At 45.4% G+C, this 22,708-nt stretch overlaps 1 protein-coding gene across 1 annotated transcript in view; it reads left to right on the plus strand.

Annotated features, from left to right (window-relative positions):
• Positions 1-22,708, plus strand: part of ARPP21 (cAMP regulated phosphoprotein 21) — a 191,809-nt gene that overhangs the window by 76,948 nt on the left and 92,153 nt on the right. The window contains 3 exon segments of the mRNA XM_016227816.3: positions 12,439-12,547; positions 14,475-14,576; positions 21,879-21,916. Coding sequence (XP_016083302.1) covers positions 12,439-12,547; positions 14,475-14,576; positions 21,879-21,916 — 249 coding nt within the window.

The raw sequence follows: 22,708 nt of genomic DNA on the forward strand, positions 1-22,708 counted from the left end.
ACAGAGTTTGCATTTCTAAATGCATACCAAGACAATCATCTATCTTGCTCCTCGCCTCATGGTAGCTTTTTCCAGGTCCCTTCCTTGTGTCTCAACTTGAGTCCCTCATGTTTCATATTAAGCTTACTTCCCTTGCTCTATCCTACTTGGAAGATAGAGGCTATTCCAGGAAGCTACTCCCCTCCACATAATGGCCACACCTACATTTGAATACTTACCATTAAGTCTTCCCTCAGTCTTCTCTTTTCCAGGAATGCCATTTCCCCCTGCCTTTGGCCAAAAATCCAATTAATCAAATAGACAGGAGTGGTTGAGGGGAAGAAAGTCCCCTAAGGATTAAGGGCTAACTCAGCGGTATTGATGAATAGGAACGCCTTCCAGTAAACCCTTATTTCCTCACGCATCCCTGCGTCATGGGTCAGTGCTTCTGAAGAAAAATCTTTGCTGTAAAGAACGTGCATTTGAATCTAGCTTGTTTCGATGTCTCTTTTCTTTGATGGGGGCTACTGGAGGGGAGGAAGAGTGGATTTGCTCAATAGAGATGTCGGTGAATGAGATGAAAGCATACCATGGCCCTCCACAGGGAGAACTCCAAGTGACAATTCTGAATAAAGTTCCTTTGTGCCTCTTGGGGAGTTGAGACAGAATTGGGGCATCCAGGGAGGCTGAATGCTGGAATCGAAGGGTCATCGTGGCAAATTCCTGGCTGGTGTCCTCTAAGTTCCTGAAGACTTTTGGGAGATCTTCCCCATCTCTCAGTGGGAGCTGGAGAAGATGCTTCTCTGTGGGCAGGGAATATCTATTTATTCTTATGTTGTACTCCCCCAAGTTCCTAAGACAGTGCTTTGCACACGGTAAACACTCAATAAATACAATTCGATGAATGAATGTGGCCTTAGGTGAGACCCGACATCTATTAACTTTCTAACTAGAAGCACAGGCTTTGTGCCTGGATCCAGGGAATTTCTGGAAAATCAATACCCTATGCATGTATCACTCATCTCTCTGGGGATGTTGATTTTGGACTTTTTTAATAACCACTGGCAAGTGAGTGGAATGTTGCTTTTAGACAGTTGTGTGTTTTTTCATTCATCAAAACTCGTACATCTGGCCATCCTATCCTGTGGAGATGAGAGTCGCTCTAAAAATGCAGATGGTCTTAGAGTCAGTCAGTGTTTTGGCTCAATGATGGACACCTCCCTTCATGTCCATGAAAATTGGATCTATTCAAACTGTGAGCCCTGTGTGAGACAGGGATCGTGTCCAATCTAATTGACTTGTATCTATCCCAGTGCTGAGAACAGTGCTTGATGTGTAGTAAGTGCTTAACAAATACTATAAAATGAAATTGGATGTTTACGATGTTGACTTTTTCCTCGCGGCGGCAATCTCGTGTTTGCTTTATGTGCTAGAGAGCCATTTTATTAGACCACAATGGATTTGAGTTGCCTTACATGTGGCCTTGCTCCTCTTGTAGACTGGTGAGAGTCTGTGCATGCCAGATTTATTTTTTTTAGAATTTATCACCCTGACCACGTAACTCCTGGGTTGGGTAGAGGGAGGGGCCTATCTTCCTGTGCCTGGTGTGAGAATCAAGCCTTGTAGTTCTCCAGAGTTCTAGTCCATGCCCCAGATTGACAATCAATCAATCAGTGGTATTTTTTGAGCACTTATGTGCAGAGCACTGTTCTAAGTGCTTGGGAGAGTACACTGCAAAAGGATAGAAGATAAGTTCCTTGCCCATGATTATGATTCTAAGGGCAGTGAACCTGGGCTGTAGGGGGGAGAGAAATCATTGTGAACCCCAGAGGTTTCCTGTGGGTCTACAAAATCCGGTGGAGTCCCACAGGGAAGCAGTAACAATAACAATGTTGGCATTTGTTAAGCGCTTACTATGTGCCGAGCACTGTTCTAAGCGCTGGGGTAGACACAGGGGAATCAGGTTGTCCCACGAGGGGCTCACAGGCTTAATCCCCATTTACAGATGAGGAACTGAGGCACGAGAAGTTAAGTGACTCGCCCAAAGTCACACAGCTGACAGGTGGCCGAGCCGGAATTCGAACCCATAACCTCTGACTCCAAAGCCCGTGCTCTTTCCACTGAGCCACGCTGCAGCATGGCCTAGTGGATAGAACACAGGCCTGGGCATCAGAAGGATGTGGGTTCTAATCCTGGCTCTGCCACTTGTCTGCTGTGCCAGCTTGGGCAGGTCACCTAACTTCTCTGTGCCTCAGTTACCTCATCTGGAAAATGGAGACTGTGAGCTCCACGTGGGACAGGGACTGTGTCCAGCCCGATTTGCCTGTATCTACCCTGTCACTTAGCACAGTGCTTAGCTCAGAGTAAGTGCTTAACAAATGCCATTATTATATTATTTTTATATGCCAAGAACTGGGGTAGATACAATAGAGAAAGATGAAGGAATGACATCGGGCTCCATCCTAAGGAGGAGGGATAACAGTCATTGATTCCCCACTGGACAGGTGAGAAAAGTGAGGTACAGAGAGGTTAAGTGACTTGGCCATAGGCACACAGGAGACAGTCAGTCAGTCACTCAATTGTATTCATTCATTCATTCAATCATATTTGAATGAATTCAAAGCAGTGTGGCTTAGTGGAAAGAGCCTGGGCTTGGGAGTCAGAGGACATGGGTTCTACTCCCAACTCCACCACTTGTCAGATGTGTGACTTTGAGCAAGTCACTTAACTACTCTGTGCCTCAGTTATCTCTTCTGTAAAATGGGGATTAAGACTGTGAGCCCCACGTGGGACAACTTGATAACCTTGTATCTGTCCCAGCGCTTAGAACAGTGCTTGGCACATAGTAAGTGCTTAACAAATACCATCATCATTATTATTATTATCTATTGGGCACTTAGTGGGTTCAGAGCTCTGTACTAAGCCCTTGGAAAGTACAATACAGTAATGAGTAGTCCATAAGGAGCTACTAGAAGGAAAATTAGCAATTATGGGTCATTCAATTCAGCCGTGCTTACTGAGAGCTTGCTGTGTGCAGAGCACTGTATTAAGTGCTTAACATTTGGCTATAACTGCAAGAGAGGGTGTCCAGCAATTTGCCCATCACTAGTTTCCCGAATTTCCTATTGTCTCCTTCCGTGACAAGTGGAAGACTGGGGAACAGAGCTAGTAATCTCAGTTCTTACGTTCTTCATAGGAAATGTTCTTCACTGAAGAAGCAGTGTTGCCTACTAGGTAGAGCCCAAGCCTGAGAGTCAAAAGGACCTGGGTTCTAATCCCTACTCCACCTTCACTACACTAATCCCTAATCCCTACACCAATCTCTGGTCTGATTTTGCGCAAGTCACTTCACTTCCCTCTACCTCAGTTCCCTCATCTGTAAAATGAGGATTAGTAGTTGAGCCCCATGTGGGATGCGGGCTGTGTCCAAACTGATTCGTTTGGATCTACCCCGGCGCTTAGTTTAGTACCTGGCATGCGGTAAAAACTTAACAAATACGATTTAAAAAAGAAGGAAATGAAGACACGTAGGCCTATGTAGTGACTCTCCAATGAGGCCCAAATAGGAATTGATTTAAGTGTCTCTTAAGTGCTTCAGGAAAATCAGGAGTGGAGTTTGCCTCCCCTTATTTAAAGAGGAGTCATTTTACTCTTCTATTCGGATGGAAATAGCTTAAAGCTCAGTTGAACACTTGGATTTGCTCCCTTCTCCCGCCCCTCCCTCAGGCCCCCAGCACTTATATACATATCCATAATTTCTATATTTCTACTAAAGCCTGTCTCCCTTTCTAAACTGGAAACTTGTGGGCAGAGATCGTGACTACCAACTCTGTTATATTGTTCCCCCTCGAGTGCTTAACACAGTGCTCTGCATACTGCGAGTGCTCAAAAAATACGGCTGGCCGATCGATCGATCGATGGATCGAATAAAGCAAAAATCTTTAAACTCTCTACTCCCTACACCGTTCCCATGACGCGTGTCATTTGAATCAACTCCTTGGAGTACTGAGACAGCAAGACAATAGCAATAGGCAGTCTTCTCAGTCAAGGTGAAAGAAGGAAGGCGAGAAGCAGAGTGACCCAATAAAAAGAGCACGGTCATGACAGTCTTCGGATCTGGGTTCTAATTCTGGCTCTACCACTTGCCTGCGGCGTGACCTTGGGCAAGTCACGTCACTTCTCTGTGCTTCAGTTTCCTCATCTGTAAAATGGGGATTCGTGGCTCGGTGGAAAGAGCCCGGGCTTGGGAGTCAGAGGTTATGGGTTCGAATCCCAGCTCCGCCACTTGTCAGCTGGGTGACTGTGGGCAAGTCACTTAACTTCTCTGGGCCTAAATTCCCTGATCTGTAAAATTCCCTGCTTTACTCAATAATTGCAGTATTTACTAAGAGCTTACTACACACTAAGAACTGTACTAAGTGTTAAGGTAGATACAGGGTAATAAGGTCCCACGTGGGGCTCACAATTGAAGTAAAAAAGGAGAACAGACATTGAATTCCCATTTTGCAGATGAGAGAATTGAGGCACGGAGAAGTGAAGTCCCTTGCCCGAGGTCACTCAGCAGGTAATCCGCAAAGCTGTGAGTTGAAACTCAGGTCCTCTGACTCCCTGACCCGTACTCTTTTCACTAGGCCGCATCGCTTTACTTATCCCTGATTATATATGTACGGGGTCATTCCTGCGACAAGCAATTTTATTTTAGTGTGGCCACACACTTCTCTTTCCTCTCTTCATTTCAGAACGATAAGTAGACTTCCGACTCTCTCATACTCTCCTGCCTAGAACTCCTTCCTTCTTCAAATCTTCCTTACCACAGTTCTCCCCACTTTCAAAGCCCTCCTGAAATTCCACCTCCTCCTGGAAGCTGTCCGTGATGAGGTTTTTTTTCCCACTCCTTAGGTTAAATCTTCCCAACTGTCACCTCAGAACATATGCCCTCACAGGACCTGATATCACTTTTGTAAATGTTGATTTACATACTTCACCATTAAACACTTACTTACACACCTGTCCATCATTGCACTCTCTTCTATCTCCTACCTGAAAATTATTGTTTCTGTATTTCTACTGGACTCTCCCGAGTACTAAGTACAGACACTGTACAAAGACAGCGCTCAACAAATAATAATGGTTGATTGATGTACCTCTATTTCGTCTCCCTCACCTCTGACCTCTCACCCACGTCCTGCCTCTGGCCTGGAATGGCCTCTCTCTTCATATCTGACAGACAATTGCTCTCCCCACATTCAAAGCCTTATTGAAGGTCCATCTCCTCCAAGAGGCCTTCCCCGAATAAGCCCTCATTTCCTCTTTTTCCACTCCCTTCTGGGTCACCCTGATTTGCTTTCTTTAATCACCCCTCCCTCAGCCCCACAGCCTCTGTAATTTAATTATGTATATTACTCTCTGTCTCCCTGTTTATACTGTGAGCTAGTCGTGGGCAGGAAATGTGTCTCCCAACTCTGATGCATCCTACTCTCCCAAGCAATTAGTACAATGCTCTACACAGTGTAAACGTTCAGTTAGTATGATTGATTGGTGAAGGGAGAATGGAAAAAGGACTTAAAATTCTGAGTGGAGCGCCTGGTTGAATTGCAAAGGACTCTGAGAGCCAGGGAAGGGCTTTGAGGATGAGGGATGGGAGCTAATGGAGAGCTATGAGGAAGAGGGTTGAGTTTCCAACTCATGCCATCCCACCAGTGACCCGGCTAGGAGACTGTCAGTCAGTCAGTCAATCATATTTCTTGAGCACTTACGGTGTGGAGAGCACTGTACCGAGCAGATGGGAGAGTCCAATGCAACAATATAAGAGATAGGTTCCCTGCCCACAACGAGCTTACAATCTAGTAGGGGAGACAGATATTAATAAAAGTAAATAAATGGCAGAAAGGGACAGAATTGCTGTGGGGCCGAGGGTGGGGTGAAACGGAGCAAATCAGGACGACGCGGAAGGGAAAAGGGACAACCTCCTCAAGCAAGAAATACCCACTTGTGGCCACCTGTCATAGAGTAAGCAATGCTATTTTTACTTACCCCTTGAGCCTCCATTTCATTCCCACTAGCCAACACTGTTGGTAACCGCGGATTTATCTCTTAGAGTGGAAGCAACCACTAGAATCTTCACCGGTGTGTTGTGCCAAACTTCCTTGGCCTCCTACACCCCACCTTTCCTCTCCTACCTCCCCTAATAATAATAATGATGATGATGGTATTTTTTAAGTGCTTCCTATGTGCCAGGAACTGTTCTAAGCACTGGGGTAGATAAAAGGTAATCAGATTGAACACAGTCCCTGTCCCACATGGAGTTCACAGTCTTAATCCCCATTTACTGAGGTAATTGAGGCACAGAGAATAATAATAATGATAATTGTGATTATGTGCCTCACATTGTACTAAGTGCTGGGGTAGATACGAGCGAGTCCAATTGGACACAGTCCCGGTCCCACATAGGGCTCACAGTCTTAATCCTTATTTACCTAATGAGGTAACTGAGGCACAGAGAAGTGAAGTGACTTGCACAAGGCCCCACAGCAGACAAATAGCTGATTCAGGATTAGAACCCAGGTTCTTCTGACTCCCAGGCCCATGATCTATCCACTAGGTCATGCTGCTTCTCACACCTCCTCACTAAACACCCCCATCTCTTCCCTCCAGTTAAGCCCAATTTTCCCAATTAAAATGACCTTTCTCAAGAGATCCTTTATCTATGATATGATGCTCAATAAGTACAATAGATTGATTGATTGGTAATAGGTAAAACCAGCATCTCCCATCACAATTTCACTGATGATTTCATTATCCTAAGGACTTTGACAGGTATATATTCATTGCGGAGAGGGATTGTGTCTACCAACTCTGTTGTATTCTACGCTTTCACGTGTTTAATACGAGCTCTGCACAGTAAACGCTTGATAAATACAATTAATTGATTGATTGTGTATGTAAGGTGGTTATGGCTTTAACCCATCTCAGGCTTGGGAAACTTGATTTTGGGAAACTGTGGTCATATCAGGTTCACGAGCAGACACTGAGGGGAAAATGTCTAAGAGAAGAGACGAGGCGCACGCGGAGTGAAGATTGGGGAGTTGAAAAATGGAGGATCTGATTTCAGGGTCACCGCCTCAGGAAATGAAAACAGAGAATAAAGAATAATGGAGAGCTAGAGGATTTGAGAGATTGAATTGAGTTAAAGAAGAAATCAGAAAGGAAAGGAGGATGTAAAACGCTAGAAAGTAGAGAGGAATTCGGAATCAGCGAGAGAAGAAAACGGTTCTTTACTCAGTGTTACTATGGTAAAATATAGACAGTTGTCAGCGTTAGAACAATTCCAGAAGGAAATTTTGTAAGAAGACAATGAGTATTGGGTTTTTAAATGCCATACCATTACCTGCGTTGTTCACATTCAATAACATTTGAAGCAGTGTGTTTCTTAATTGTACCTGCAAAATGTGTTCAGGCTGCTTGCTAAACAGATAAAACTTCATTTTCAGACACACCTGAGTTGATCGCGCATACAGAAAGGTAATAAACCATGCAGTTCTTCCAATTTGTATGACAGAGCTATTTTTTTTCCTAGCCACCCTGTTTGGATTTGCTTGGGTTCCCTGTGGAGACAGAAAATTGGGCTTGTGTGTTTGTCCATGGGCTGTTTTCTGGGGGACATTTTGGGAAACAGCCTCCACAAATGGAAATACCTCAGGCCTGGGAGTCAGACGACCTGAGTTCTGATCCCAGCTCTGCCGCTTGTATGCTGCATCGCCTCAAGCCAGTCACTTCATTTTTCTGGGCCTCAGTTAGCTGATCTGTAAAATGGAGGCAAAATATCTGTTCTCCATCTCCCTTTAACTGCGAACCGCATGTGAGACAGGAACTACGTCCTCTCTACTGATATAGTATCCACACCAATGCTTAGTACAGTGCTTGGCACCTAGTAAGCATCTAACAATTGCCAAAATTTCATCTCATAACTCTTTCAAGGCACTTTAAATTTAGAACTGGCTGCAGCCACAAGAGGAACAACTGGGGACTCTTCTGTTACAGTACTCTTGAGCCACAGCGTAAGGACTGCAGACTAAAGGAAAGTCAATAGGCAGAGCTAAAGGAAGGGTCTTAGCCCGCCTTCACTTTGGTTACCAACAGAGGTGTGTGAGAAGCAGTGTGGCCTAATGGGTAGAGATTAGGCCTGGGAGTCAGAAGGGCCTGGGTTCTAATCTTGGCTTTGCCATTTGACTGCAGCGTGACCTTGGGTAAGTCTCTTAACTTCTCTGTACCTCATGTGTAAAACGAGGATTAAGACTGTGAGCCCCATGCGGGACATGGACTATGTCCAACCTGATTAGCTTGTATCTACCCCAGCGCTTAGTATAGTGCCGGGCGTATAATCAGCACTTAGAGTCACGTGAGCATGAAGCCCACGGTTTTCCATTAAGCATCGTCTTTAGACAGAGGACTGCATCGATTGTTTTGTGGTAAAAAACGTAATGTGTGCCGTGTGATTTCTTTACTCAAAAAGAAGGTGCTTCTGCCTTAGCTGAATGTTTTTCTTCTGAAGGCAGTGAAGGCCTTGGATGTGCTAGTGAGACTGTGAACAAGTTTTCTAGATAGGATAGAAAGCCTAAATAGCTCCCTCATCATTAGATAAGTATACATGCGGTATGGATACATAATTTAGTAACAGAAAATTGTAAATCTATTTTAAATTTCGAAAGGAAAAAATAGCCGTTTGTTGTTTTTATTATACTCTGTCAGCACATTAATTCATTTTGATAAAAATGTTTAATCTGATGATAGGGATAGCCTCATTTCACTCTCTTCACAATTAGACATAGCGCAGCTTTAATTTTAAAATTAATGGTTAAATTTTTTTTTCTTTCCGATGTAATTTGATAGGCTGTTACCAGCAATTTGAAAGTTTAATCACTTCAGATATTTCAATTGCACAGCCTTATCTTCAAGGATTTAAATTGCAAATCAGCTATAAAACTTTACTTCCTAATAAATGCTGCTATGCTAATCTCAGCCCCAAGGATGCCTTTGGTATCCTGTAAGGCTACTTTGAGGAACTGCAGTCTTAATTCCGCGTTAGGAATATAAATAAGAGTGCATACTGTTTAGAGATAATGGTTTTTAACGATTTCTTGTTCTGTGAGTTTCAAAATGTTTGGGGAAAACAGGAAGTAATTCAAGCTTAATATGTACTTCTCACTTCTGTTGTTTTGAAAAACTAAAATTAGAGGACCAAAGATACTTAATTTTCAAAAGAGGTTGATGCATATGGATTTCGTATAAATAATGCATGTTGGAAAAACTTAAACTGCAGACCATATTTACATAATTGATTGTAACTGGCTGTTTTCTCTGCTACATAGTCAGCTGATGGATTTATTTTCTTATTTTACTGGTTTTTGCTAGAAACAAAGCACCATCACAACAACAAGATGGAAATGTTATAGCAAAATGAAAGCTAAAATAACTGTTCCTGAGACAGTCAGATAAAAAAACCTGGAGTTAGTAAAGCAAATTTCTCAGTCAAATGCACTGAAACTGCAGGATGAAGTGTTTTTACGTGAAAAGATTTGCGTTTTTAAAGTTGACCGTCTCCTTTATGTCGAGATGCCATTCAAATCTTGGAATTCCTCACATAGGCTTTTATATGAACATTTGAGAACTCATTTAAAATTTTTAAGTCCCTCCGGTAGGTTTTGATATAAACTTTTTGAGATGAGGCTCTGTCCAGTCCTCAGTGAAAAATAACGCTCTACAAAATATTAATAAAAATACAATTCATAATATCACTCTTCTCAAACCCTTCATCATTCCAACGGATTTTCAGTAGGCATGCTGACAGTGGTAAACCATTACTCTGAAAAACTTAAAAAAGTAAATAAACCACTGTCAGCCCAAGAGCTCTTCATGACTTCTGTAGTGAAATTCCAAGAAAAAGGAAAGATCGCCTTAGGGGATACTGAAAACAACCACCACTTTAGCTCCCAAACTAAAATAATGAGGCAAGAATAGGGCTTTCCGTTTGTTTGCTTGTTTTAACGAGGTCAGGGTATTTTGCAAAATCATTAGATGTGCACTCTTAGTTTGGACATTTACTGAGGATACCTGTGAGCTACCTCAGGTATCCTACCTAAGGGGTGACCCAATGTGGTAATGAATTGTAGCGAGTGTTAGCGTGACACACTCTCACTTCACAGTATATCATTCTGGAGTACAGGATACAACCTGAGGGCTGTATTGCTAGATCAATTAAATCCTTCCTCTTTTTGATTAGCGTGGCTTCTGACTTTCCCTCCATCTTAAATACCGAATAGGCTTCCCGAACGAAAACCAAAACTCAATGATCCTCTAGCTCAACGGAAGTGATTTCGGTGATGGGCGCTATCGGGGGCTAGTCAAGGAGCGGAGAGAGTCTGAATAGGAAAGTTTCGGATAAACCGTGCATGGTAAAGTGAGAAGTGAACATTGAATTCAGCCCGAGCCAATGAGGTTTTTAGGAGAAAGTGTCTATCTTGCTGAAGTGTAGCATGTTTTCCTTATGACCTTTCTCTGATCTCCTCTCAGGGCTCTCAAATAAAGTCCAGGCAAGAGTTGGAAACTTGGGAGAGAAGAAATGGAGCCCCCTCTGAGTCACTTCTTGATAGTCTGTTCTTTTCTGTTATTTGGAGCATAACATAGGATACTAGCTCTCAAGTAGGCCTGAGTAGCATGACCTAGAGGATAGAGCCTGGGCCTGGGAGGCAGAGGGACCTGGGATCTAATCCCAGCTCCGCCCCGTGTCTTCTGTGTGGCCTTGGGCCAGTCACTTCACTTCTCTGTGCCTCAGTTACCTCATCCGTAAAATGGGGATTAAGACAGTGAGCCCCAAGTGGGACACGGAGTGTGCCTAACCTGATTAACTTGTATCTACCTCAGCGCTTACTACGGTGCCTGGCACCTATAAGTGCTTAACAAATACCATGAAAAAGGGTCTGAGCGTTTCCTAATCGATGACAAAACACTTTCAGAGCAGCGGGAGAGGGACTAGAGATTTGGTGAAGGCCAACAAAAAGACACTTCGGGCTTGAGGAATAGTAATAATAATGATGATATTAATAATGGTGTTATTTGTGAAGAGCTTACCGTTTGTCAAGCACTGGGGTAGATACAAGATAATCGGGTTGGACACAGTCCCTGTCCGACATAGGGCTCACACTCTTAATCCTCATTTTAAAGATGAGGTAACCGAGGCCCCGAGAAGTGCAAGGACTTGTCCATGACCACACAGCTGACAAGTGGCTGGGAGGAGAACCCGGGTCCCCTGACTCCCAGGTTGGTGTTCTTTCCGCTAGACGCCGCTTCTCAGTGTGTCCCAAATGCTTTGACGCCTTCCTTGACAGTCACGATGGATGACAATCGGTAGATTATCCATGTCACGCTTCACTCTTTAGCCTCTCCTTATTTCGGAAGGTCCGGAAAGGATAGCGTGCAGTTTATCAGCGGGGCTGACTGTGTAGCCTCTGTATGCAGAGCTCAACCCTGCGCCTCCAGTGAGACCTACAGGAGAAACAGCAAGGCCTAGTGAGAAGAGCATGGGCCTGGGAGTCAGAGGACCTGGGTTCTAATTCCGGCTCCGCCACGTGTCTGCTGTATGACCATGGGGAAGTCACTTCACTTTTCTGCGCCTCAGCTACCTCACCTGGAAAATGGAGATTAAATCCTCTTCCCCCCAATTTAGAATGGATGACCCATGTGGGACAGGGACCGTGTCCAACCTGATAAGCTTGTATCGACCCCAGCGCTTACAACAGCCCTTGACCCATAGTAAGCGCCTAAGGAATACCATTAGAAAACCAAATAAATAAAAGCGGAGACCCAGTTGATTCCCCAGAGAACTACTTGACTTATAAACTGTTTTAAAACAAAATGATTAGGAGGGTTTAAAATCAATGGGCCAATCAATACTCCGTAACTGCTTGGAGTTTTTTTTTCTCTCTCTCTCTCTTGCTAATCAGCCATAAGGTTGTTTAAACAAAATACCTCCGGTCTCCCAATTACTGAGCTGATTTGAAAGGCAAGTGGAGGTGTGGAAGCCTAGTTTAAGGGCTCCCCTTTCCCAGAGAATGCGGTTGAGGCTTGCTGAGATTCAGAAGAGGTGGAGGTCAGCGTCGCTAGAAGAATACGTTAACCTCCTGCTTGCCCCCCAGATCTTTTAATGAGCAGGAGGCGGTGGGTTGGGCTGTGAGCCGTACCTTGAATTCTCAAACGCAAAATGAAACTCTGACCGTGAGTGCCAGCATACTGTCCCCTGAATTGAGTCAGCCTCACCAGAAGGAAAACCCATATCAACCCTTCTTTAAATGCTAAATGCCTCTGTGGAGAAAGAAAGTCAGAGCTCTAAGAATGAAGCACTTTACAAGCAACCCCCCCCAAAAAGAAAAGATTTTTTATTGATGTGTTTTACTTTGCTGGCAGACCAGAGCAAAGGTTTTGTGAACATTTAAAAGATGAAAAGTGTGAAGAATCCCAGAAGCGGTTTATCTTGAAGCGAGATAACTCTAGTATTGATAAAGACGACAATCAGGTTGGTTCTCAAGTTTGAGAGTGGCTGAACTTGTTCTGTTTTTGAAGGTGGGCTGATTGGTGTTCTTGTTGTTCTTGCGGTGTTCGCCCCTGCCCCTACCCTAACTTCTACCCTGCCCCTCACTCTTCCTCTTCTCCTCTCCCTCTCTCCCCCCTCCCCTCCGCCTTTCCCTCTGGCATTCCATGGGGAGCATAAGATCACATCGTGGTGGCTTTAAGCACCTGCAGTGTGTGGGGCTGCATGGGTGGTGCTTGACGCAGTAACTGCTGCATGTCGGATGGGGGGCCGGGAGGCGGGGTCGGAACGTCGCAGGCTTCCAGCTGTGGGGGAGAGCCGTGTCCGTCGCATTTCCAGATGTCTGTGTAACTCTGGCAGCCGTTCCACTCCCTACAGCTTTTGTCCTTCAGTTGTGCACAAATTGAGCCGTGTGTGTCACTGATCAGCATATGGACCGATGAGCCGTAAAGAACAAACCCTGTTATGGTGAGGCCAGGTAGATTTTGAAACCATCCTAAAATAAATCTTCGCCCAAGGAATCGATCTCATGTTTTAGTTCCCCCCTCTCCCCCCTCCCATGTTTTAATGTCCGTGTAAATGATTTGCTTGTTTTGCATGAACTGTAGCTGAACTCCTCCCCCCACCCGTGTGTTGCTTGTGACATGACACTACATTATTCTAGAGAAGATTGATGTGCGACATGTAGGTAGAGGATAGAGAGGTAGGTTGGTTCGTGCCAGGGAAGCAGTTGGTGGCGATGGGGGCGGGTGGAGGAGGGAGGGGAAAGGAATAAGTGAAAAGAAAAGAAGAAAAAAAATGATTCCGGTAGACGATCGGCATGACACTTTGCCTCTCAAACCATCAAGATGGGTTTCTGAAATTGATTTTCGCATTAGAATTCCTAAAGGTAAGAGAATATGGCTCTCGCACAAGTTATTATCCCTCTAATAGGTCTCAGTGAGTCACTCCAAGTCAGTAAGTGCATCTCTGACTCATAATTTTGACAAGAGCTGACTTTTTCTTCTCTCCACCAGTTGCCTTTGAGTGGGAAAATAATCCCCAGCTTTGGGGGAGGAATAGGAGGAGCGAGGGTTGGAGAGTAACTCTCAGAGTTGGAAACTCTTGAAGATAGCCAGGGACTTGTACCGTAGAAGGGATCTGAAAGAGAGGATGGGAGTCCTGCCGGCTTCCGGCTCTCGTTCCGGAGTCTTGCTTCCATCTGGTGAACCTCACTCCTAGACCTCTGGACCAGTTAAAGTCCCACATCATCTAAAGCGTTGTCTTTGCCACTTAGGGAAAAGGATGACCCTCTTTGGGGAGGGTCAGAACGAAGGAATCTTTAATGACTAACTCTTCCTCCCCACCACCGGCTTTCCTGTCCCTCTTCCACGTCCGATGATGTCGTGGCTTCCAGGGGAAGTGACGCCACTCTTCCACAGTCCCCTGAGCAGTGTGTTGGAAAACCAGATCTGCCTGCTTCTGACCTGCTTGGAGCAGACGCACACTCAGACTTGGGCCCATCTCTCCAGCTCCCAAATCTTACCTGTGGGCAGGGGTCGTGTCTACCTCCTCCGTTGTACTTCCCCCCGGCGCTCAGTACGGTGCTCTGCCAAAGCAAGCGCTCAAAAAATAACACTGATTGGTTGAGACACCCCACCAAGTTCAATCCCTCTCCACCCCTAGTTCACGCTGGTTGTCCCCAAAGCATGCACAAACACACACACAACTCACACCAGCTTTGTTCCGCTGACAACCCCACCACGTTGAGAGGGAGAGACACAGAGAAAGAGAGAGAAAGCGAAAAAAGAGCTTGAATTTCCATGCCTCATTCGTTTAAGTGAACATTTATTATTCTCAGCTGACAGTTACTTAACTGCAGATTTTAACAGCTCAACTTGTATAACCCTCCTGATTTCTTTTTTCTGTTCAGCAAAACAGAATTCATCCATTTAGAGATGACAGACGAAGTAAATCAATTGAAGAGAGAGAAGAGGAGTATCAGAGAGTAAGGGAGAGAATATTTGCACAAGATGTGAGTAGTTGTTTTAATTGCCTCTTTAGTGCTGTATCCTTATCAGCAGTCAGACAGCATCTTTTCCCTCTGACACCAACACTGCAGCAAGATTTGCTCTGCCTAGCGGAAAAGATTAGAGGTAGGGGACGGTCACTGGAGTGGAGGTTCCAGAGGAGTTGGTTTCTGAGATTTTGATTTCTAAGGAGGAGTTGGAGTGATGTGTTGACAAAGTGCGGGTGTGTGCGCAAGCCAGTTGTATGGAGTTGGCATAAATCTGTTCATTCGAAGATGTTAGGTAGGAGAGAGAAAGGGAGAGAGGCATTGATTTTAAGGGGGCTGTCAAGGTGAGAAATTGCTTCCCAACCTCTCCCTATTCTACTTGCAGTCTGATCATCCTTATTAATAATAATAATAATAATAATTGTGGCATTCCTTAAGTGCTTAATATGTGCCAGGCGCTGTACTAAGCACTGGGATGGATACATGTAAATCGGGTTGGACACAACCCAGGTCCCACATGAGGCTCACAGTCTTAATCCCCATTTCACAAATGAGGGAACTGAGGTACAGAGAAGTCAAGCGACTTGTCTAGAGTGACACAACAGATAAGTGGAAGACCAGAGATTAGAACCCAGGTCCTTCTGATGACTCCCGGGCTCTATCCACTAAGCCACACTCCTTCCTGGCAATGAATGAATAAAAAAGAAAGAACTGGAGCTAGCAAAAGATGACTAACTTCTGCTTTCCCAGGACATCTCTGGCCCTTTCGGGGGTGCTAATAGTCAGGGCAAGAAAATTAAAACATTAAGTTGTCATTAATGCTTAATTCAAATCTCAAGGAAAAAAAAAACATGTCTTTTTCCACCTCCTCCTAGCAACTAGCGAAAGAATTATCATTTAAATGTCAAGGGAAAAGGCACAGAGCACAGATGATAAGTAATCGTGAAAGCTATTCTGAGAATTGATTCCACGCCTTCCATTAAATAGCCATTGTTTCTTTGATCAGCTGGAGAAAGTGTCCAGAATCCTTTGTATCATTTCCCAGCTGTCCTGGGGGCCTCATCCTTCCATTCACTGGTAAAAAAAAAATACATATTATTGATTTTGAATCTTTAATTCCTCCTTTTCAGTTCCCCTAAACCCAGTGAGAAACTGTATGGCTCCTTGCTTATGTAAAACCCATATGGGATGAATGATCCTCAAGTGCTTAGAATCTGCGGACCGATTTTATTTTTTCAAAGCGCTCTTCCTTAATTAGGGTATTTATTAAGTGCTTACTGTGTGCTAAGTGCAGGAATAGATTCCCGGTTGTGAGAGTGTCCATTATCCCTATCCCATTCTAGATTTACAATTAATCTTACCCGCTTTTACAGAAAGGGAAATGGAGGTCCAGGAAGACTGACTAACTTGCCCAAACACATCAGAAACTCAAACCAGGGTCTTCTGAGATCTTGTCACTCCAACCACAATGTGGAATTTCCTGTTTCTCTCTCAAACTGATTGCAGTTACCTCTTCCCACAAGGAGCTCGCCTTTTACGGGGGAGAGAGAACAGCTAGTTAGTCCCCATTTTACAGATGGGGAAAATGAGGCACAGAGAAGTTAAATGACTTGTCTAAGGTCACCCATAGCAAGGCAGATAGCGGGGAGAGGATTAGAATGCAGATCTCGGGGCTCCCAGATCTTCCGCCTCCCAGCAGACCATGGCTCAGTGGAAAGAGCACTTACTGTGCGCAGAGCACTGTACTAAGCGCTTGGGAGAGAACAAATTAACAATAAACAGATGCATTAAAGGAGAAGGGACACAATCATAGTGAATGCCCTATGAGTCAGGGGTCATGGGTTCTAATCCTGGCTCCGCCACCTGTCAGCTGTATGACTTGGGGCAAGTCACTTAACTTCTCGGTGCCTCAGTTACCTCATCTGAAAATGGGGATTAAGACTGTGAGCCTCATGTGGGACAACCCGATTACCCTGCATCTACCCCAGCGCTTAGAACAGTGCTTGGCACATAGTAAGCATTTAACAAATACCAACATCATTATTATTATTATTATTATTCCACTTCTGTGGGTGCCCCGCCTCTGGTCAGTCAATCCGTCAAATTTAGCGAGTGCTTACTGTGTGCAGAGCACTGTACTAAGCTCTAGGGAGACTACACTATAACGGAGTTGGAAGACTCGTTCCCTGCCCACAAGAAAGTTTATAATTATGAAATCACTGCTCCAAAGGAGCATTCACTATGACTGTGCCCCTTCCCCTTTAATGCATCTGCTTAATGTTATTTTGTTCTCTCCCATGCGCTTAGTACAGTGCTCTGGGCACAGTAAGCGCTCATTAAATATGATCGATTGAATGAATGAAAGGTTTCAAGCTTCCTAGGGGAATGTCCAGGGCGATTGGTGAGCTGTGAGGTAACTCCCGAGTCAGATTCCGATTCCTCGAGAGGACAAGGGCAGTAGACTAGCTGAGTTATCTGTAGGGTTCAAGTGCGAGTTGTTGCAGGCTGGTAGCTCTCTTTTTCTCTCTCCCTTTCTCTCACAACTAATTTTCCCTTCACACCATCTATGGCAGATGTGACCAGAGTGGATCACAGTTACACCCTTCATTACTCATCAGGAAGACTATCTGTAGAAGGGCCAATTTAGCTCAATCAATCAACCGTAAGCTATTTATTGAACACTTACTGGGGGCAGAGCACTGTATTCAGGGCTTGGGAGAGTATTCCCACTCCCTTCTGTGTTGCCCTGACTTGCTCCCTTTGTTCATCCGCCCCCTCAGCCTCTCAGCACTTATATACATGTCTGTAATTTATTTCTATTGATGTCTGTCTCCCCCTTTAGAGTGTAAGCTCGCTATGGGCAGGGAATGTGTCTGCTATATTGTTCTATTGTACTCTCCCAAGCGCTTAGTACAGTGCTCTGCACACAGTAAGCGCTCCATAAATAGGATTGAAAGAATGAATGAGCACAATACGATGGAGATGACAGACATGATCCCTACCCTCAAAGAGATAACAAACTAGCTGAGCCCAGTGGATGACAGTTAGATACTAAACGAAAATCCAAAACTGGTAAATATCCACGATTAGGGTTATCCACCTCTTCTCAGACACCCAAACATGGAGACAATCCCTTTTCACGTCTCCACAGTAACGCTCACAATCATTTCAAGAAACACCTTACCTTTAATCCAAAGAACACAGAGGATTTTCTCCTTAACGTTCATGCTCGAAGAGTAGCAAGGGATGGGTGTTTTCCTTATTTTATAGGTAAAGAAACTGAGGTCTGGAATGGTTGCCACAGTTGCACATTCAGGGGCTTAGCTGGTGCTGGAATCTAGGTCCTCTGACCTCATGTCCAGCAACCTGGACTTTGAAGGTTACGACGTCCCTTGTGCACATAGCTATCACTATGTAATAGTAATAATAATAGCATTTGTAAAGTGCTTACTGCGTGCCAAGCATTGTTCTAAGCCCTGGGTCAGATACAAATTAATCAGAATGGACACAGTCCCCGTCCCACATGGAGCTCACACTCTTCATCCTCATTTTTTAAGATGAGGTAACTGAGCCACGGACAAGTTAAGTGACTTGCCCTAGGTCACACGGTAGAGGAGTGGCAGAGTCGGGGTTAGAACTCAGGTCCTTCTGACTCCCAGGCCCGTGCTCTATCCACTAAGCCACGCTGCTTCTCCAAGCACGAGGAGCCTTGGTAAGAAGGCCTGGTCCTCCAGATCGTACGTCTAAGTATTCTAGGTGCTTTTTTCTGTGCCCGACGTTTCCAATTTGGAAAACGGTTAAAGCAGGGGTTCCCTCCAACCGCTAGCAGAGTCTGAAATCGGGCTTCGGGGGTCCCCAGCGTCTTCTTCAGCCCCAACTCTGGGTGAGAAGAGGGCTAAATTTCATCCTGCCCCACCCTTGGGAGCTGCAGGAAATCTGGGATTTCCTGGGTTCCTCATCCTGGCTGGCAGAGATGGGGGTGGTTTCCTGGGGAAAGAGAAATCAGAAACCCTGGGAAAGAGGTGTCAGAAATGAAAGAAAGACAGACAGTGAGACAAGAGACCAATGGAGTTGAGGGGAAGAGAAATAATCATAACAATAATACTGGTATTTGTCAAGTGCTTACTGAGTGTCAGGCACTGTACTAAGCGCTGGAGTGGATACAAGCAAATCGAGCTGTACAAAGAAAAAGAGGAATAAAGGGGAAGGAAGAGGGTAGAGTGGAGCCATGAATCCAAAACTGGGTCAGGGAGAGCAGGGTAGAAGAGTGTCGGAGAGAAATCAAAGACAAACTGGAAGAGAGCTATGACAGAAAAAGATGAGAACAGAGGAACCGGAAGAGGGAGGGAAGGCAAAATGGCCCTGAGAGAAGCTAAGAGAAAAAACAGTCCCGGGGAGAGAGGGAGAAAGGGACAAATATTTGGACAAGAGAGGAAAGAGGGGAGAAACACCAATCAGGCAAATAACTAGTGGTATTTGCTGAGCACTTACCGTGTGCAGAACACTGTACTAAGTGTTTGGAAAAGTATGTTATAGTAGAATATTAGACACACTCCCTGCACTCAAGGAGCACACCACTATAGTAATAACATTTCTGAAACCTGGTCGATGAAGGCAGAACTGTCCTAGCATATTCATTACGATAACTAGAGCCATCCAACCATACCTGTTGTTATATCTATCCATCAAGGATTTCTTTTGACAGATGGGCTCCGTTTCTAAAAAGCCCCATCTAAACTCCCAGGCTTAATAGCCTGCGTCTAGAAGGGACCATCCCATAGCCTTTGCTTCACTTGCATAATTACTGGGTTACAAACTGTAAGGGTAAATGATAATAATGTTGGTATTTGTTAAGCGCTTACTACGTGCAGAGCACTGTTCTAAGCGCTGGGGTAGAGACAGGGTCATCAGGTTGTCCCACGTGAGGCTCACAGTTAATCCCCATTTTACAGATGAGGTCACTGAGGCATGGAGAAGTTAAGTGACTTGCCCACAGTCACCCAGCTGACAAGTGGCAGAGCCGGGAGTCGAACCCATGACCTCTGACTCCGAAGCGCAGGCTCCTTCCACTGAGCCACGCTGATGCCATTTTAGCTTCTAAAACGGCCCAGACTACACACTTGCAGGTTCTATTTGCTGAATTCCAGTGTTTGGTTTACGCAAAATGATGTTGAAAACATGCCAGACCAGACCGCCAACAAAACTTGCATTGTGATTGCTGCTTCAAGATGCCAGTTGGAAAAAAAAGTTGTCTTTTTTTTTAAGCAAACACCGATCTCCTAGTTTATTCCCAGTGCATTTTAAAAGAAAAAGATTAACTCACCACAGATGTGATCCTGAGTTAGTGGAGGAAAAACTTCACTTCGTTACTATTCTGACTGGTATTTGCGTTGGCCCAAATCAGAAATCGCTCTAACCCTAGAAAAACCCGTGTTCGATATCCATGTGGGAATCCCAGATTTCTAGTACTGTCACATATGCGTTGTTTCCAGAGCATTTTTTTCAAAAGCCAGACGAGCCCTGAGGAAATTCGAGAGTCATTTGAATTTTCAGGACAAGTTTTGTTGAAGATTGTCCGTAGGAGTCAAAATATGCAAGTAGTTAGGGGCATCCTTCAGTGTATGTTCTCAGAAGACCAGGGAATTCATTGCAAAATCAAAATCTGAATATTAGGATATTCAGAGGACAACACGGAGGATGCACATCCTCCTCACATGGAAGCCACAAGGTGTTTGTTCACCCTTTACTATGTGCCAAGCACTGGGGTAGATACAATGCAATCAGATCGGAAACAATCCCTGTCCCACATGGGGCTCACAGACCAAGGGGGAGTCGAGGAAACTGAGGCATAGAGAAGTTTTATGGCTTGCCCGGGGTCATACAGCAGGCAAGAGGCTCTGTGGCCTAGTAGATGGAGCACAGGCCTGAAAATCAGAAGGACCTGCGTTCTAATCCCATCCCCTCCGCTGGTCTGCCGAGTGACCTCGGCCAAGTCACTTCACTTCTCTGTGCCTCAGTTCCCTCACCTGTAAAACAGGGATTAAGACGGTGAGTCCCAGGTGGGACATGGACTGTGTCCAACCTGATTAGCTTAGTACAGAGCCTGGCACAGAGTAAGCACTTAACCAATACCATAAAAGTAAAAAAAGAGGCTGAGGGGGGATTTGAACCCGGGTCTCCTGACTCCCAAGCCTGTGCCCTTCCCACTAGGGCCACAGATTGTCCGGGGAGTGAAAATGGCGGTCGATCCATGGCCCCTGCTCGCTTACCGATTGCGCTCGGTCGCCAGTTAGAACAGATCTGCAAAATCCCACAGTTTTACTCCTTTAGGGAGCCTTCCATTCATCCCCTGGAAAAGGTGGCCAAGTCAAAAGTGTCCCAGATCAGATTTGCCACTCTCATATTTGACATAGCTCAGAGACGGTGCTACTCTTCTTTCTTAATCGACGTGACAGCGCTCCGGAGAGGATAGATGGCAGCTGGTAGAGAGGAGAAGAAGCTTCTCCTCTCCCCCACATCCCCTAGTTTAAATTCAGCGTGAGCTGCCTTTTCTTCAGCATTATCGAGCTCTAATTGATTGATATCTATTGTGCCCAGCACCGAGAGAGAAATGAGAGGAATGAGAATCAAAATGTTAGGGAATGATTCTAGGGAAACTGAGGACAGCTTCACTTCCCCACATTAAAGAAAACGGGGAACATCAAAAGAAGGCTGACATCCATCCCGATGTCTCATTCCTTCTCCACTCCCTTCCCAAGCGCCCCCGCCGTCGTTGACTCGAACGCCTCAGAGACCAAATTCTTTTTCCCGTACTCTGAGTTTGAACGTCTGTCTCCATTACATTTATATTTGTGGAATCCGATACCATCAGACCACGCTTTCGGCTTCGGGGCTCTACGGGATCTCTACCGCTAATAAGCAGGACAGACCCCCCTCCGTGCCATTGGATATTCAGGGTTGTAGGAGCGGGAACCCAAAGAATCCCCAACCGGCTCTGGACTAAGATCTTCCCTGGCTCCCCCGTATTCCAGCACTCTCCTCCCACCCTCCGCCCTGCCCCTCCTGCCTCCCGTGAAGGTTCAAACTCTCTCAAAACCGGCGAAGCTCAGAAGGAAAGGTTCCAGCGTGCTTGGAAACGACTCCGCTTTTCTAACCCTAACTGGATTTTTCTTCCCTCTCTGCATTCCGCCAATGACATTGGTTCATGCCTTGAACGCCCCCTTGAGCTAAGGGGGGAGATGTAGTTTTAACCTCAGGCCAGGAATTAGGACCGTACATCACGTCCAGAACGTCTGATACGATGCCTTTTTTATTTTTCAGTCAGTTTGCTCCCAGGAAAGCCTTTTTGTGGAGAACAGGTAAAATACCATTTCCTTTTTCTCTTAGAAGAAAAATGCAGTCGTGTATGTCTCTGTATATCCTTATATGCCCTTGTGTATCTGTTCATACGTGTATTTGTCACGGAGCATGCCTGTAATTAACTCGATGCCGGTGGCAAGCTTGAAAGACGCTTCTAACCCCAAGCCGTACGTTGTAACGCTCCCGCGAGGAAGGTCTGCAATCCCAGTGCCGAGCCTGAACCTGAGGAGAGGCTTAATATGCAGGGACCCGAGTAGTCAATCGGCGGGTAGCTAGCGTTGCCTATTCCGACTTACTCCCGGCCTCTTCCTGCCTCTCCATGCCCTGGAGTTTAAATGAAAACGACTTGAACAGTAAGCACGGAGGTCATCGCCACCTCTCGTTCGGCAGCAGCGACCCCTGGTTCTAAACTCTCCCCCGATCTCTCATCCCATCAATCACCGGAGAAGGGCCCACAAGATTTATTAAGAGCCCGACTTCTCTATCTGTGCCGCTCTGCTTTGGCCAGGCAGACGACGGATTCCCTCTCGGCAGAAAACCTGCTCATTATAGCGGCACTCCGGGGATCTGGGGATGGGTGGCTGAGGAGATGGGAAGAAAGATGTGTCCTCGTTAAAACGGGATATCTCTGCCGCTAGCCTTTAGGGGTTCTTACGATGGGTTCCTGGAACTGTGCTCGGTGAAAGGGAGATCTTCTTGGATTGGGATTGCCGATTTGGAAGCATTCGGGAGTGGGGAAGGCAAAAAAACCCACCACCCAGTATTGACGGGATCTACGGCCCCTTGACTTT

The sequence above is a fragment of the Ornithorhynchus anatinus genome, chromosome 21, assembly GCF_004115215.2.
Source record: "Ornithorhynchus anatinus isolate Pmale09 chromosome 21, mOrnAna1.pri.v4, whole genome shotgun sequence".
Classification (NCBI taxonomy): domain Eukaryota; kingdom Metazoa; phylum Chordata; class Mammalia; order Monotremata; family Ornithorhynchidae; genus Ornithorhynchus; species Ornithorhynchus anatinus.